Below are 17,929 nucleotides of genomic sequence, written 5' to 3' on the forward strand. Positions count from 1 at the left end.
AACCCTTTGTTGGAACAGACCCTGTAAAGAAAGTCAGATGAACAACAGAAAGATGTTTATATCATGTATTTGTGGTGTAGGGTCAGGGAATAATAATTCTCAAAACAGCCTTGAATTTCAGCACATAGCATCTTCAACGTAGTACAGTGATTATTTAGAGAAGTGACAGGTCATTATAAATGAAAATATATAAAATGGCCTATTTTTTATAGCTGCTCCTCCTCTGTCTACTGCTTTTTTTTTTTCTGTGGTCTGTAGCTCAAACCAATACATCTGCCAAAGGGAGCATATCGGGGGCAGTATATTCAGGTCTCCTTCAACACCATGCCCTCAAATATGAGAAAGCCTGTCCTATGAAAGGATCAGGTTTGTTCTGGGTGGCCCTGAAGGCAGTTGGAAACTATAGAGCAACAGATCTGGTTCATCATAGAAAACTGTTGTTGTCCACACAATTATTTCACTGAGATGGGCAGGAAGGCTCTAATCTGTGACCTTTAGGTAAGAGTCTAGAAAATAGCTCTGTAAGAATGGCCCAGGGGCCTGTAATCCCAGCACTTGGGAAGGCAGAGGCAGGCAGATTGCTGTGAGTTCAAGGCTAGCCTGGTTTACAAAGCGAGTCCAAGACAGCCAAGGCTACACAGAGAAGCCCTGTCTCAAACAAAAAAAGATGGCCCAGGGTACTGTGGGAAAACAGTGTAGTGTTATGAAAAGAGCCTGGGTTCTGGCTTAGTGTTTTGCTTATGATATTGAAAGACCAAAGAATTAAAAATTAGTTTATTGGGTTATTGACTTCAAGTTTAAAGTTCAAGCCTCAACAAAGGCCAGATGGGTAGATACATGTCCAGCCACCTGCAAGGAGGAACCAGCCTTACTGTATTCTTTTCCTGCCCACTAGAGATACAGTTGCTAGGAAACCTGCCCAGAGGCTAGGAAACCCTCTACCCTAGGACAGCCAAACAAGGGAAACCAGACCAGTAATGGTTTGGGGACCGCCCTATAGCCAATTAACTCAAAATGCAACATCCCCTTTTGTGTTTCAACCAATAGACGCTTGCCAGGCAGGAATTCCCCTGTTTTGGCCAGGCTGGGAAGGACTGGGTCCTTTAAATCAACCACCTACCCTGAACACTAGCCTCTCTGCTCTCAACTGCTGCTGCAGTGAGGGTGTTAGCCCAAGCTATAGCTTGTAATAAAAGGATCCTCCTGTGTTTTGCAACAGACTCAACTCCTGGCGGGTCTTTTGGGATCTCTTGAATTGGGCACAACAATATATTGGCTATGTGCTCTTGAGTGTCTTAATCTTGCCAAGTCTTTATCTAGTTACCTAGGAAAGGGACAACATATGCCTTCCTAGATGATTAGTAGCATGATTAGTATACCTACATAAGTTAACATAGGACCCAGGCCTTACTAAAGAGCTGATAGATGGCATCTCATTATTAGGATTTTATGAGAAGCATTCACATAGGTGGTGTGCTTGCCATAGACATTTCCAGAGGTTTAGGAGAAAACAATTTAAGTTGAATATTAAACATCATTCAGATGGCCTCCTATCCTTTTATTCTTTTTTTAGATTGTTTTATTTGTTTTGCCTGTCTCTATGCATGTGTACCGTATGTGTGACTGTGGGTGTCAGATGAGGGCATCAGATTCCCCAGAACTGAAGTTCTGGGTCATTATGAGACTCCATATGGGTTCTGGGACCAGGCCCAGGTCCTCTACAAAAGCAACAAGTACTATTAACCACCGAGCCATCTCTCCAGCTCCTCCCATCCATTTCTCACTGTATAGCTATACTGGCCTGGAACTCACTATGCATCCCAGGCTAGCTTCAAGTTCAGAGCTCTGCCTATTTCTGCCTCCCTAGGGCTGGGACTAAAGGTATGTGCCACCATGGCTGGGCATTTCCAGTACTCTAACCTCAACCTCTCCTGCTGCCTTCTTTCTTCTTTCTCTTGTTCTTTCTAGATCATTCCCCGAACTTCATATATTCTTCTACTAGATTGGGCACAGCACCATTCATCTCCCTCAACCTGTCAGCAGTAGTGGGGCATGGACTGGAGACAGGACTCCCTCCATATTGCCTGCCATAAAGTTCTTCACACAGAGCTCCACTTAAGTGAAGTGGATTCTTGACTCTGCAGAAAAGAATTTCAGGACATGCTAGAATAAAACAGAGGTGAAGGTTATTAGGAAGAACGTTGGTTTTTATTTTTTTGAGACAGGGTTTCTCTGTGTAGCCTTGGCTGTCCTATAGACTCACTTTGTAGCCTGGCCTCGAACTCACAGAATTCTGCCTGCCTCTGCCTCCTGAGCCTGGGATTAAAGGCCTGCGCCACCCACCACCATGCCAGTTTAGTAACAGAGTTTAACATAGTCTTAAGTGTGGGGCTTAATAGAGAGACGCTCAAGGAATAAATAAGACACGTGGAGGTTCAGGCGTAGATTTCTAATGAGAGAGTCTGTGAGTCTCGACAATTACCTATTACACAAGTTTGGTGGCTCTTAAATGTATCGCTAAGAGTTGCTGGGAAATTCCAGGTTTTTTCTTTTATCCTCTCTGTTTGATAGATCAGCAGTAAGAAACTTCAGCCTCACTCCAAGATAAAGGGCTTCTTTCCTTTCTGTGTCTCCTTACTTTTCCCTCTCTTTCTTTCCTGCTTCAAACCCACTTACAGCTCTGCTGCTATTGTCTGAGCACGTCAAGATGCCTAAATTACAGAAACTTGTGTGGGAGCACAATGGAATGGCAGAAACAAGGTTGTTCCAGAAAGCAATCATCTTTGTCGTTGTTTTGTGTTTGTGATGTGTGTGTGTAAATGCTTGTAGAGTGCAGGGGTCAGCCTTAGGTGTCATTTTCTATTGTTCTCAACTTTATTTTTTGAGATATGGTCTCACACCAACCTTGGAGCTCACTAATTCAGCTAGGCTAGCTGGCCAGTAAGCCCAAGGGAGCCTCCTGTCTCGGATCCCCAGAGCTGGGGAATTGCAGGCACACTCAGCTGTAACCATCCTTTTATGTGGATTCTGGGGACCTGAACTCAGATCCTCATGCTTAGATGGCACATGCTTTGCCAATCAAGGCATCTCCCCAGGTCCAGTTACTTGTTTGGGGGTTTGGCTATTGTTATTGTTATTATTATGTATTTGTTTGTTTTTATTTATTTTAGTGTGTGTGCCCTTGGGAAGAGGGTCGGGAGGGTGGCAGTAGGAGGTGGTTAAGGGGATGCCATAGCACGTTTGTGGAGGTAGAAGGACAACTTACAGGGGCTGGTTCTTCTTGTGTATGAGTTCCAAAGATTAGAATCAGATCCCCAGAGCTGGCAGCATCTACCTCTACCCATCTCACCAGCCCCATCACCTGTTTATAAAGTGCTTTTTCTCTTATCCAAAGTATAGTCTTTATGCTTCCCCTGGGTATACAGAGAATGAGCATGTAAGATAAGCATGGTATCTCAAATTTTTTCTCCGTCCTTCTCTGTTTCCTCATCTTAGCTTTTCGCTTCTTATTTAAGAAGCTGTCCTGGAGCTGGAGAGGACATTAAAAAAGAGCTGTGTTACTCATGTATGTGGGATGTCTTATGTAATTCTTCTTTAAAGTTCTCTCTCTGTATATTTTTCTTTTTGAGACAGGGTCTCACTATGCATGAGCCTTGGCTGGCCTCAAACTCAAGAGATTCACCTGCCTCTGTCTTCTGAACACTGAGATTAAAGGCATGCACCACAATGCCCCAGTCCATACTTAATAGTCCCCCCCCCCAATTTAGCAGATTTGAGCCACACTCTAAATTCATCAAGAATTCATGATCCGTGAAAAGTGCGGGGAAAGCAGTGAAAAACAAGTTTGTCAGTATCACCCTGTCTCCAATGCCCTCTGGCTTCACAGGGCTCAGAGAACAAAAGGACAAAAGGAGAGAAAGGTCATTTATTCCCCTGCTCCTTCCTGCTGGCCAGCCTTGTGTTCCTCTAGTCTGGCCATAGTTCCCCAGTGGCTTAACTGACACCCCTAAAAATAGTCCCTTCACATTTCCCTTTCGAATGTGCTGTCATTTCCTGCCTAAGACTCCCCTTTATTGGGCTAGATAGTTTTCAAGAAAAAGGGTAAAAATTAAGATGATCAGGCAGCAATAAATTACTGTGTTAACATTTTAGTCACACACTAATTAAATGAGAGCACTAGAAAACCACAGATTGCAGAGCCAATTCAAAGACTTCAGACAAAGCCAAACAAGAGCTAAAACAAAAAAGAATTTGCAAAGGCTGCACAATTGGCTTTTGCTGGGAAACAGCAAGGGTGGTCCCTCTGCGAACAGGTTGGTTTGCTGTATCTGTTTTTCTACAGTTTACAGAGTTATGAAACAGCTGGGCGACAATCAATTCTCTGGGAGCTTTTGCCTTACAGAGTATCTAGCATTTCAGTTTTCACCACAAGACTCCTTCTTACAAGGCAATCCCAGAGGGCACCGTGTGGAGGCCACACGATTTGTTGGGGGGAGGGGGAGCATTTTTGTTTTGGTTTGTTTTTTTTGTTTTGTTTTGTTTTTGAGACAGAGTCTCACTATACAGTTCAAGTGTCCTGGAACTCACAGAGATTCACCTTCCTCTGCCTCCAGAATACTGGGATTAAAGGTCTGGGTGGGCTACCACACCTAGTTTTGGAAACATTGTTATTTGGAGAAAGTACTTTGAAGTGAAAGGGAAGATTCCTACTCTCAGCCCCACCCCTCCATGCACACACCCCGTAAGGCTCACAAACAGCAGGCCAGCAGGACGTCCGGGGAAGAATCCACTTTGCAAAACAAAGGGGAAAGAAAGGAGGCCGAAGGCTTCGAACAGGCCGTTTGACAGCGCAAGTAGTCCCTTTTTTTTTCAGACACTGTTTCTCTATGTAGCCTCAGCTGACGTGGAACTAGCTATGTAGACCATGCGCCCTCCAACTCCCAAAGGAGCCCCCTGCCTCTGCGGAGATTAAAGGCATGCACCACCACACCGAGGCTGTGAGCAGCCCATTAAAGCCCACATTGAGTACTTAAAAAAATAAACCTTAAAAAAATAAAATAAAATAAAATAAAGCAGTTGTTGAGACTAGATCTTTTCTGCCTTTGTAGAAATTGGTCCTGGTGAAAGGTAGTTTTGGGGGCAAGCCGACAACTCAGAGTTGGCACTTGTGGCCAACTTTGGTGACTTGGGTTTCATTCCAAAGGACCCTTTGGTGGAAGGAGAGAACAGTTGTCCCTCGGCCTTGTCATAGATGCTGACGCACGTGTGCTTCCTCGGGCACCTACATGTGTGTGCACACACACAAATAAACAGGTAAATAAATAAATTCAATATTAAAAAGGAAAAATGAATAAACCGTAAGCTTGGGTATATTAAAGATGTAAAGGTTTGACCTGAGCTGGTAACAGTTCTGAATTGGACAGCTCCATCATACATGCGGCTCCGGGGTCCACAGAAGGAAATCAAGATGAAGAGGCTATCGATTAATGCAGAGCAATGCCTCATTTGGTTCATTCCAGGGGGAAGACCCTAGTTAGAGGTTAATGGGCAGTTTTTTTATCGATTAGGCCTACACTTCGTCTTACTGTTTACCTCCAGTCAGATTTTGGTTGGAGAATGACTTAGGGTCTCTATTGCTGTGATAAAACAGCTTGACCTTGAGCAGCTTGGGGAGGAAAGGGTTTGTTTCAAATTCTGCATCTGTATCACTGTCTATCACTGATGGCAGTCAGGGCAGGAATTTAGAGAGGCAAGGAACTGATGAAGAGGCCATAGAGAGGTGATGCTTACTGGTTTGTTCCTCATGAATTGTTCAGCCTGTTTTCTTTCTTTTTTTTTTTAAATGTATTTAATTTGTTTTTATTTTATGTGCATTAGTGTGAAGGTGTCAGATCCCTTGGAACTCGAATTACAGACAGTTGTGAGCTGCCATGTGGGTGCTGGGAATTGAACCCGGGTCCTTTGAAAGAGCAGACGGTACTCTTAATCACTGAGCCATCTCTCCAGTCCTCAGCCTGTTTTCTTATATAATCCAGGACAATCCAGAACCACCAGCCCACGGTGGTTTTGCCCGTGGGCCCTCCCACATCAACCATCAACTAAGAAAACACACAGTCTAGTGGGGGGCGTTTTCTCAGTTCAAGTTCTGTCTTCCAAAATGACTCCAGCTTGTGTCAAGCTGACATGAAACTAGTGAGCACACTGAGGTAGGCACTCAAAGGCAGGCCTGTCAGTGTAAGAAAGTCCGTGTAAAATGCAGCCTTTACCCCAAAGGCTGTGTGACTGTAATCCCAGCATCTGGGAGGCGGAGGCAGGTGGATCACCATAGCCAGAAGACAACAGAGACCCACATCCACATCAGCATTTCTCATCCTGTGGATTTCAACCCCCCTGGTGGTCCAATGAACCTCTCACAGGGTTCGCCTAAGACCTTTGGAAAGCACAGATATTTACATTACAATCCATAAAACTAACAAAATTATGAAAGTTAATTCATAACAAAGTTATGAAGTAGCAATAAAAATACTTTTTAAAATTAATTTCTTTTTATTTTATGTACATTAGTGTTTTGACTGCGTGTATGTCTCTGTGAGGGTGTCAGATCCCCTGGAACTGGAGTTACAGACAGTTGTGAGCTGCCATGTGGGTGCTGGGAATTGAACTTGGGTCCTCTAGAAGAGCAGTCAGTACTCTTAACCACTGAGCGATCACTATAGCCCCCACAATACTTTTGTGGTTGGTGGTCACCACAACATAAAGAACTACATTAAAGGGTTCAGCATTCGAAAGGTTGAGAATCGTTGCTCAATATCAATGTAAAAATGCAGCTCTCGCCTCAAAGGAAATGAGAGAGGGTTTATTCTGGAGCCAAATATGAATTACCATGGCCTGGGAACACAGATGTAGGTCACCCCAAATTTTGTGTTCCAACATGGTAACAGTTTCATAAAATTTTTACAGTCAAAGAAAAAAGTCATAAATCAACATTCTTTTAAAATGTATTGGTGGGGGCTGGAGAGATGGCTAAGTGGGTAAGAGCACTGCCTGCTCTTTCCGAGGACCTGGGTTCAATTCCCAGCACCCAGCATGGCAGTTTACAACTGTCTGCGACTCCAGTTCCAGGAGATCTGACACCCTCACACAGACATGCATGCCAACAAAATACCAATGCACATGAAATGAAAATAAATAGGTTTTAGAAAATGTGTTGGTGGTATCCTCTGGAAGGTGGGTCACAGCCAAGGTGGGGAACCTCTGCTGTAGGCCTGCCTCAGATGCTGTCTGAAGACATTCTAGATTCTGAGTTGGTGGAAGTTAGGAGGGCTGTACATACATTTCAGAAGGGCTGGAGTTAGTCACACGATGTTGTGTTACACTCTGAGGTGGGAATTAAGCAGCCATTTGGGGCCTAAGTGATGGTACACACCTTTGATCCCTGCACTCAGGAGGCAGAGGTAGGTAAATCTCTGTTAGAGGCCAGAGTGAACTACATAGGAAGTTCCAGGACAGCCGGGACTATACAGAGAAAAAAGAAAAGAGAAGAGAAGAGAAAAATAAAAGAACCTACTAAAATCTGTACATCTAAAGAAACTAATCAAGAGAGAGGACCCTGCCTAAAATGCTCAATCCCCATCCCAAAAGGCAAAGAGGATGGACACCAGAAGAAGAAGAAAACAAGAAACAAGTTAGGAATCTGCCACAGAGGGCCTCTGAAAGGCTCTGCCCTGCAGACTATCAAAGCAGATGCTGAGACTTATGGCCAACTGTTGGCAGAGTGCATGGAATCTTATGGAAGAAGTGGGAAATAGTAAGATCTGGAGAGGACAGGAACTCTACAAGGAGAGCAACAGAACCAGAAAATTTGAACACGGGGGTCTGCCCAGAGACTCATACTCCAACCAAGTACCATGCATGGAGATAACCTAGAACCCCTGCACAGATGTAGCCCGTGGCAGTTTAGTGTCCAAGTGGGTTACATAGAAATGGGAAGAAGGACTGCCTCTGACATAATCTGATTGGCCTGCTCTTTGATCACCTCCCCCTGAGCGGGGAGCAGCCTTACCAGGCCACAGAAGATGACAATGCAGCCACTCCTGATGAGATCTGATAGACTAAGATCAGAAGGAAGGAAAAGAGGACCTCCTCTATCAGTGGACTTGGGGAGGGGCATGTGTAAATAAGAGGGAAGATGGGTGGGATTGGGAGGGGAGGAGGGAGGAGCTTATGGGGGGATACAAAGTGAATAAAGTGTAATTAATAAAAGTAAAAAAAAAAAAAAAAAGAAAAAAGAAAAGAGGCCCACGATATTTTCTCTGGACCTGCAACTTTCCACCTACTTCAAAGCAGAAGTGTATAGAAGGAATATCTTGTGCATTGCATGGATGTAGTGCCTGCCAATAATAAATCTGATGGCCTATAGCTTAGGCAGGAAGTAGGAGGTAGACCATCTAGCAGGCAGAAAGAGTTCTGGGAGAGAGCCAGGTGTATGAGACTCAGCCAGCAAGATGTGAGGAGGACAGCTGAATGATACATGAACTCAGGTAAATCAGCCACATGTCAGAATGTAGATTAGTATAATGGGTTATTTTACGTTATGAGCTACTCAGAGAAGAGTCTAGCTATATGGCCTAGGTATTTGTAAATAATTACCTTGAGTCTCACAAGTCTCATTATTCCAGGAGCTTAAGGATGGGAAAAAAAAAACTAACTACTACAGAAGCAGATTCAAAAACAGCTTTACCGTCTTACCAGCTTGAAGGTGGTACCAGAGACATCTGTGTAAACAAGCTTTATTAATAACTGGCTTTTATCCGTTATTCATTCATTTGCTGTACACAATTGCTACCTCTAGACTCAAAGCCTTTTTCCTGTGTCTTGTCTGTTCGAAAACAATGTACTGCTTTCTGTTGATGATGCGCTGTTGCGTATCCCCAGGAATGCTAGTTTTGTGTCCAGCTTTCATTTTCTTTATTGTAAGTTGTATGTGTGTGTGTGTGTATGTGTGTATGAGAGAGAGAACATGTGTATGAACAAGTGAAACTGCAGTTTATCTCTCACTCATATATACATATGGACTATGCATTCTGATAAGCTTGTTTATCTCTTACTAACCTACCTTTTTAAACAAGTGTCCGTCCATTCCAATCCGCTCAGGAGGAGTTTTGTCTTACAATACTATCAAAGTTCAAGTTGAACCTATAATCTCAGCTCTCAGGAGTCTGAGGCCAAAAGATCACAAACTCAATGCTAGTCTCACTTACATAGTTAGTTTACAACAAGCTTGAGTTACATAGTCAGACTGTGTCTCACAAACAAACAGCAGCAAAAAAAAAAAAAAAACCACACACACATGCACAGACACACAAACAACAACAACAACAAAACCTTAAGGTTTTGGCTGCGTAAGTGTGCTGTTGTTAATCCAATGTTCGGTTTGCATGGATTTTTCTTCCTTCCTTATCACTGAGTGAGTTCTGTATTCGTTACTTTTCTCTCATTGCTATGACCAAATACCAAGGTTTCTCTTGGGTCATTCCCATCACAGTCCACCATGGTAGCAAGGCTGAGTGGCTGAGTTTGAGGCAGAGGGAGTACACAGCCACATCTTCCTCACATGGTGGCACACAGAAGCAATGACAGGTGTCACCACCAGGGCACGCCCGGTGTGCAGCCAGGCTTCACATCTTCAGGTTTTTACAACCTCCTGAAACAGCATCACCAGCCAAGGACCAAGCATCCAGAACACACAAGCTTAGAGTACCGTGTGTGTACCAGCAATCCCTAACTACCTAGCTGTAATTCACCCCACCAAGAACTTTCTTGGGCCATGCCATTGAGACAGAGAGAGGACAGACCCAGCACTTACGAGTCTCTGGCCAGGAGTTGTGTGTTAAGAGTGCTTGCTGCCATCCAGAGGACCTGAGTTTGGTGCCCAGCACCCACATCAGGTGGCTCACTACCACCTGCCAGGGTATCCAAATTTAGAGGATGCTCTCGTCTGGCCTCAGAGGACACATATGTGACACACACTCACAAGGACACATACATTAAAAACAAATCTAAAAAATATGTTTTTAATATAGAAGGATTCTTTATAAGATTTTAGTTGTTTTATATATGTGTATGAGCACTTTGTCTGCTTGTATGAATATGTATCACAAGAGTGTCTAATGCCCTCAGAGGCCATGGTGGCTCTCCTGGAACTTGAGTTATAAATGGTTGTGAGCCGCCAAACATGGGTCCTCTACAAAAGCAGCAGATATTCTTAGCCACTGAGCCCTCACTGTAGTTCATTAAATAAATAAATTAAAATCTTAAGAGACATAACAAGCATGCAAAAAATATTTTTATACATTTCCATCTGAGAAAAAAAAGCAGGAAGATCCATCTGTGGCAATCCATCATGCCTGTTTAATTACCCTGGCACACTGACTTTAATGCATACCCAGACCCTAGCTCAGACCCACATTATGGCCAGTATCTCACTGGCAAGGGGATTCTCACTCTCTCTCTCTCTTTTTTCAAGACAGGGTTTCTCTGTGTAGCTTTGGCTGTTCTGGACTCACTTTGTAGACCAGGCTGGTCTCAAACTCACAAAGATCCTCCTGCCACTGCCTCCCTGACTGCTGGGACTAAAGGCATGTGCCACCTCACCCAGCTTGAAGGGGTCCTCTTGCCTCGGCCTCTCAGGTAGCTGGGATTATAGGCATGGACCACCACACTGGCGCAAGCGTAATTTGTAGCTAGTGGAGGGCACTTGGATTCATGGCTTATCGCTGCCAAACTTAAAGGTAAATCATGGATTGACAACGAGGAGACAAAAGTAATGAAAATTAGCAGTTTCCCCACTTGAGAAATGACGGCCATTTACATTTCCTTCCTTCCTTCCTTCCTTCCTTCCTTCCTTCCTTCCTTCCTTCCTTCCTTCCTTCCTTTCTTCCTTCCTTCCTTCCTTCCTTCCTTCTTAAACATTTTAGTTCTGTACAATGTAAAAGTGTAAGTAAAAATTAGCAACATTAGTAAGCACGACCAAATGGTCACACTTCTTCCCTGCACCTCTGAGGGGAACTCTCTATCAGCTTTACAGATGGAGGAAAACCCAGACCTCTGACGACACCCCGACCCAGGGTCACACTGTAAGAGGTGAAGCTGACTCACCCCACATCTGGGCTCTTAGGTGCTACCAACTTGTCTGTACTGAGGATGGCATCTCTAGCGGCTCAGCCAGGTACAGAAGTTAGCACAAGCAAGAGCCACTTTTATTCCATGGGCAGAGCACTCTGCACGCGCAGGCCACTCAGTGATCTTTAAGGCAGTTCCCACTGTGTTCTTGAACGCTTATGGGATGGGCTAGCTTCACCAGAGCGACACTGAGGCTCACCCAGAAGGGCTCGGGGCAAACTGACCTTATACAACTCAGCCAACTATAAAAGTTCAGGGCTGAAATGGAAGCACAATTGATAGAGCGCTTGCTTAGCACACAGAGACCCCACACTGCAGAAAACAGTGTGCCGGGCATACGCCTGTGATCCTAGCCCCGAGGGAAGTGAGGACAGGATGGTGAGCCACTCAAGTCAGCCTCCGCTACCTAGTACGTTCAACCTGGCTCCCTGAGACCCCGTCTCAAAACAAAACAACCAAAAAACCAAACCAAACCCAAAACTAATCAGTTTATGCTTCCTATCTTGTTGTTTTGAGACGAGGTCTTACTATGTAGCCCTGGCTGGTCTGGAACTTTCTAGATAGTCCAGTCTGGCCTGGGACTTAGAAGATCCATCTTCACCTCCTGGGTGCTGGGGTTAAAGTGAGTGCCACCATATCTGGCTAGTGCCATCTGTTTTAGCTTATATTTCCTATAAAGAGTCAGAGAAAATCCTTAAGCACAGGCTAGGCTACACGGGAAGATCCCATCAGAAAGGTGGGTGTGGAGATGAATAATAAAGAAAAAGGGGGAAAAAGTCCTTTAAAAGGCCAGAGCCAGATGTTATTTCTGTGTACCCTGGAACCTAATTTAACATCCCTAGGCACTTTTTTTTTTTTTTTTAACCTTCAGCTGGCAATGAAATGAAGGCCCTTAATAGAACACCCACCTAAATCTATCTACTGATTCTTGGCGAATTGAACACTTACTGTCAGGCTCTGAGATAACAAAAGCAGCACATTCTGAGCTATAGTTGAGGATTTGGGGCAGATGCTCTAGAAGGATAAAAGAAAAATTATTATCCGACCTCTCCTCGCTTGGTCTGTTTCCTCGCCCCGGCAGAGGCAGCCAGGGCAGTAAGACGAGGCACTTAAGCTCTGCTCACAGCTGCAAAATTGCACTTGACTCCTTCACTCCTGAATAATCACCAGCCATTACCTGCTTACTTTTGCCCTTTGAGAGCCTGGCCACAGAGCAGAGGAGCCAGGCAGGAACCAACTTTCTCCGTCTGGGTTCTTTTTGTCCTGTTTGTTTAACAGCTTATGTTTAGAGTTCTTGGCCATGCGTCCCCTTACGAATTTCCTTCTAGATGAGGTCTGTTGCCAACACCTCTACCGAACTGGCCTCAGATCCCAATCAAGGGCACTCCCTACATATAAACGTTTTTTTTTTTTTTTTTTTAAGGGTCAGCCGCTTGTGGAGGGATTTGTTCCCAGCACTCCCCTCAGGTGGCTCAAAATAACAAAAACGAACAGGGCCAGCCAGAAGGCAGGGGAGGAAAGGTGTTTGGCCCCAAGCCTGACGACTTGAGTTCAGTTTCCCAGCCCCACATGGTGGAAAGAGCCAACTCCAATAACTTGTTCTTGACCCTCACGCCTCTGCTGTGGCACACGTATGTCTTTTCACATATACAAACACATACATATACAAAATTAAATTAGCAAAAAGGAGCACTCCTACATTCAGGCAGCTGGATGAGCCACCTCTCTAGGGTTGGCAGAAACTAGCTGGTTTTTTTTTTCTTGTTGTTTTGAGGCAGGATTTCTCTGTGTAGCTTTGGTTGTTCTGGACTCCGTTTGTAGACCAGGCTGGCCTCGAACTCACAGAGATCCACCTGCCTCTGCCTCCTGCATGCCTGGCTTAGAAACCAATTTTTAAGGTGCCAAAAAAAAAAAAATAATAATAAATAAGGAAGTTCTTTATCTTTGACCATAATCAGGACCAGGGAGAGGAACAGAGTCCCACTAGCCTGGCAGCCACTTATGAAGCCGTCCAGAAGTCTCCTCCTCACCAGTGTCCCCTATCCTTTGGTCTTCAAGGAACCTTCTTTAGATCATTTTTGATGCTGCCCAGGTGATTTGTCATCCTCCCTGAGAACACCTTAGCTAGGATCTCACCACCTCCAACATTTCACTTTTCCTTTAAAACCCAATACCCCCTCAGTTCCCCACTGCCCTCTCACTGCCCTTTGGAGGGTGACAGTTCCCCAAATACATTTCATTAAGAAGCTTGATCTTAGCCCTGTTTCCCAGGTCTGGAGAGCTGAAAGCACCTCCCACCTACAGTCTCCCACATCCATCCTGGAATAATAACACTTAGCCACAAGGACACAGCATAAACCATGACTATGTGTGACCCATGACCTCTTGAGCAAGCAATTTGCAACAGGAGAGCGCCCCTGCTTGCCACATTTCCTTTATGAATCCCTTGGTGGCAGAGAACTCTGTAATGCCACTATTGTTCATGAGCATTCCTGTCTGACTTTTGACATCGGGCCTCTATTCCATGTCACCTGTGTCACAGTTCTAGTGAGACCAGAGCTAGTTATGATAGGTGCAATGGCCATGATGACTGCCTCTTTCTGTGGTAGTTAAGAATGGGTATGTGAACCGAGGCTATGAAAAGGCACTGGCCTAAGTCATGGTAATTGAGAGCACTGATTACATCCTTCACTGGACACTGTTTGTTTTCAAAGACCCAATAAGGGCAAGACTCGACATTTAACAATTGTAATGGGAGAGTTACTCAATACAGTAGGCGAACAATGTACGTCAGACTGGAAGTGTATTCAGGTCAGGGGTTGCTAGCTACATCACAAAGACACTATGTATTCACTTTATTTTCTTGTACTGATTGTGATAATCCAGTGAGAAGTTGCAGAAAACTGTCTACATCTAACTGAAATGTCCTGCTGAAGAAAGTATTTTCTGATGGGTGGATTCTGTCAAATCAGCCCCAGACAGTAACTGAATGTCACATCACAGCTGAACTATTCTCACATTTCACCATGTAGTCTAGGAAGGAAGCAACGTGGCCATAAAAATCTTCATTTTTGCCAGGCAGTGGTGGCACACACCTTAATCCCAGCACTCGGGAGGCAGGGACAGTCGGATCTCTGTGAGTTCGAGGCCAGCCTGGTCTACAGAGTTAGCTCCAGGACTGCCAGGGCTACATAGAAAAACCCTGTCTGGAAAAAAAAAAAAAAAAGAAAAGAAAAGAAAAAGAATCTTCATTTTAAGCCATAGTATTTATTATTGCTTAAGTCTTTGAAGTGGAGCATCAATGAAAAGAGTCAGCTCTCTGTTTGTAGGTATCGTGAATAAACCACCTACAGGACTATTTTCTATGACTTGTTAAAAAAAAAAAAAAAGACATGCCATCAGCTAAATAAGAGAATCAAAAGAAGATTTAGTACAACAGCTCTAGAGGCCAGTGAAATGGCTCAGCCAGTACTTGCTGCTAAGCCTGAAGGCCTGAGTTTGTGGTTACGGGTGGCACACAGCAGTCAGAACCAATTCCCAGAAGCTGTTCTCCGACCTCATGTGCACTCACACACAGACAAGCATACACGTTAAAATCAATGACGCTGAAACCTTCAACCACATTTATAGTGCATCACCTCGGGCACCTTTGGCTATTCTGAAATTATATGGGACACATAAAAAAAATATTGAAAGCTTTACTTTGGTTTGATGAAGTACAAAGAAAGGCAACACAGGTTGTCATTTATACTTTTAGAGTTTGCTTTTACGTACACAATGCTGTGTTAACAAGCTTTGAATGTTTTCATAAAAAATTTATTTCACACTTTTATACAAATATCCACAGGTATTTTTCTAATCATGAAATAATTTTTACAATGCTAGTTAGTATAAAAACCTATCAAATGCAAACAGACCAGTGACTCGACTTGAGATGACATTTTAAACAACTATAAATTTAAACAGCATGACATTCTTGTTTCTTTGTTGTTGAACTCCCTCCCAACGCTTTCCAGGACATTCAGTTTTACAACAAAGATCTACAAACACTGTCAAGCTATCAGCTTCTTTGCTGTGTCCTCTAAAGCCAACGTGTGAGGCTTCAAGCTACCCAAGCAAGAAACTGAGACTTTAAACACTATTAGGACCTGTGGCAGAGAACTTTCTGTAAACAAGGTATCATTTGTAAAATTATTTTTGAGTGAAGATGCCAAAGTAGAACCAGAATAAAAGGCTTTGCTATCGTAAAGGTATAATGTTTTATGAAAGAGAGAAAGAGAGAGAGAGAGAGAGAGAGAGAGAACTCCAAAGCAACAGTGGTACATTTAGCAGTGTTTTCTTGTTTTAAAAGGGCTGGGGCACAGTGCTGGTCTAGCTTGCACAAAGCCTGGTGTCAGTTGCACTGAATGAAGCCAAGTGTGGTGGCACACACCTACAATCATAGCCCAGCCCTGGAATGGGGAGGCAGGAAGATCAGAATTTCAAGGCCAGCCTGGGTTACTCAAGACCCAGTCTTAAAAAAAAGGCAGAGAACTGCTTACACAATATCCAGCCAAATTAGCACCTGTTTGCTATTGCTCCCCATATAACTTAATTATTTTAAAGCACAGTTAAAAGCTCAGCTTTGATAATGTAGTCAATCTCTGTTGAATATATAGAAAAATAACTGGTTTCCCCCTCCTATCATTTTTACAAACAAATGAAAACCAACGTGGGCCCAGGCATGCTAGGTGAGCACGCTAGCAATGAGCTAACCCTCCTGCTTCAGGCCTAAAGGTCTTGTCAAAGTAGTCACAAATCATTTAGAAGAATTTAGTTTGGGGTGAACAATTAAAAAAAAAAAATCAAACATGGACTCTCTGGTTGAGCTGACACTTAGCAGCTCAGTGCTGTGGCCCTCTGTCCGTCTGGTGTGGCCATCTTGGCAACGGATGCGCTTCAGTAGTCTGGCACTGGATTGGTCTGGATCCACCGAGGTGCTCACTTCAGCACTGAATGCACAGTGCCGGCAGCGGCGAGCACACAGACCGCAGAGTTCAGTGAGCAAGCTCCCTTCCTCCAAGAGATCTGCGCTTACAGCACACAGTTCAACAGTTCCACACAGGGCTGAAAACCATGAAACCACCCGATTCTGGGTGAGGACGAAACATCCTACAGCTAACCTCCTTTGTCAAACTTTCTGAGTCTGCCAGGAAGGAGGTGATATCATTTACAGAGAAGCTTAAGTTATTACAACGACCCTTGCATGTTTATAAAGAACTTTCTTTTTGTGGTAGTAATTAAGATCTGAGCAAAACAACAACAACAAAAAGAACCGACCTCCCAGGTTCGCATTCTGATTGCCTAAACCAACCTGAAGCATCTTTGGCCTATTTGCCAACAGCAAGATGGCTTGAAGAAAAAAAAAAAAATAAATATCATAATATAAACAAATGTAACTAGCATTCAAGTCTGTCGCACGTGTGCTTCAGTGATGAGGGCGAAAGAAAGGAACCTGTGTGCGGTTAGCACCGGCGAGGACCCTCACTTCCGGGGAATGGAGAGAGGAGGCCGAATGGGAACATCACCTTCTATTGCACATTCAAGACAGAACTTTCAACAGAGACACAGCTATCCGGTGGCGGGGTCCTGAGCCAGGGGGCAGTCAACCTGCAGGCTCTCCGACCTTCTGGGAAGGGGTGCTTGTGGGGACAGGCTGGGATGGGGGCTCCGTGAGCACCGGCGGTGGTGGGGCCTTCCTCTAGCTGTGCTATCAGGAGAGACGGTCCCAGGGTGTTCACTCAGCCACACCAAAAACCAAAGGCAACCCGGAAAGTTAAATTAAGGCAGTTAAAGAAAAAAAAAAAAAAATCCACCCTGTTAGTTTTAAATTTGGCTGTGCAAAACAGGAGCCTTAGGTGTGACGCTATCCACAGCTGATATACTGCAGGTCCCGTGCTCTGTCGCCAGGCCAAGCAGGCTGAAGCCACCTGAATTTCTGAGCTGGAAGAAACAGGAGGGATTTCGGGTAGTGCGAGGTTTCCTGTGCCCTCTATGAGTAACTTTCGTTTTCGTTCCACTTTGTGACCCACTGTTTTTTTTCGAGGTTGTCGTTGTGTTTTTCGTCCTTGATCTCTCGCTCTTCTTTCCGGATCCGCACAGCGTGGTATCGGGGAACGCTGTCGTCGTACCTGGAGCGCTTAAAGAATCCACACTGGAGAGGGGGGACGGAGGGGGACAGAAAAACAAGACGGGAGCGAGTTAATCTGAAGACCAGAGCCGCTAAATCAGAACATCTACACGTTCAGTTCGGCTAGGTCTACCTGTGGAGGGCTTCGAAGACACTGTTTTCTTAAAAGAAACAAAACACAGAAAGAGCCAGCCGGGCATGGTGGCACAGGCCTTTAATCACGGCACTCAGAAGGCAGAGGCAGGCAGATCTCCGTGATTTCCAGGCCAGCCTAGTCTACAGAGTGAGTCCAGGACAGCCAGGGCTACACAGAAAAACCCTGTCTCGAAAAAAAAAAAAAAAGAACGGGATGAGCAGAGAGAATGGATGTGGGACTGCAGATGGCAAAGTCAGTTTTCATCTTTACATTTTACAACTTCAGCTATTTTTTGACTAACAATTTAAACATTTTTGTAAAACAGTGCTTTAAGTAAATAAAACCATGTAAGTAAAAGATCTAATTTTCACATTACTAGATCATTATAAAACAACATGTGTGTGTGTGTGTGTGTGTGTGTGTGTGTGTGTGTGTGTGTGTGT

The 17,929-nt window shown here is 44.3% G+C and overlaps 1 protein-coding gene across 2 annotated transcripts in view; it reads right to left on the bottom strand.

Moving 5' to 3' along the window:
* Window positions 1-14,863: 14,863 nt before the first annotated feature.
* Itga6 (integrin subunit alpha 6) overlaps window positions 14,864-17,929 on the bottom strand; it is a 68,100-nt gene continuing 65,034 nt past the window's right edge. The window contains exon 25 of one of the 2 annotated variants that reach the window (XM_055600119.1): window positions 14,864-17,374. In XM_055600119.1, the coding sequence (XP_055456094.1) occupies window positions 17,213-17,374 (162 nt within the window). In that variant the 3' untranslated portion in view covers window positions 14,864-17,212. The remainder of the gene's footprint in view (window positions 17,375-17,929) is intronic. The other variant, XM_055600117.1, reaches the window with a different exon arrangement.

Source organism: Psammomys obesus, unplaced genomic scaffold (genome assembly GCF_907164565.1).
Source record: "Psammomys obesus unplaced genomic scaffold, mPsaObe1.curated_primary_1811, whole genome shotgun sequence".
NCBI lineage: Eukaryota > Metazoa > Chordata > Mammalia > Rodentia > Muridae > Psammomys > Psammomys obesus.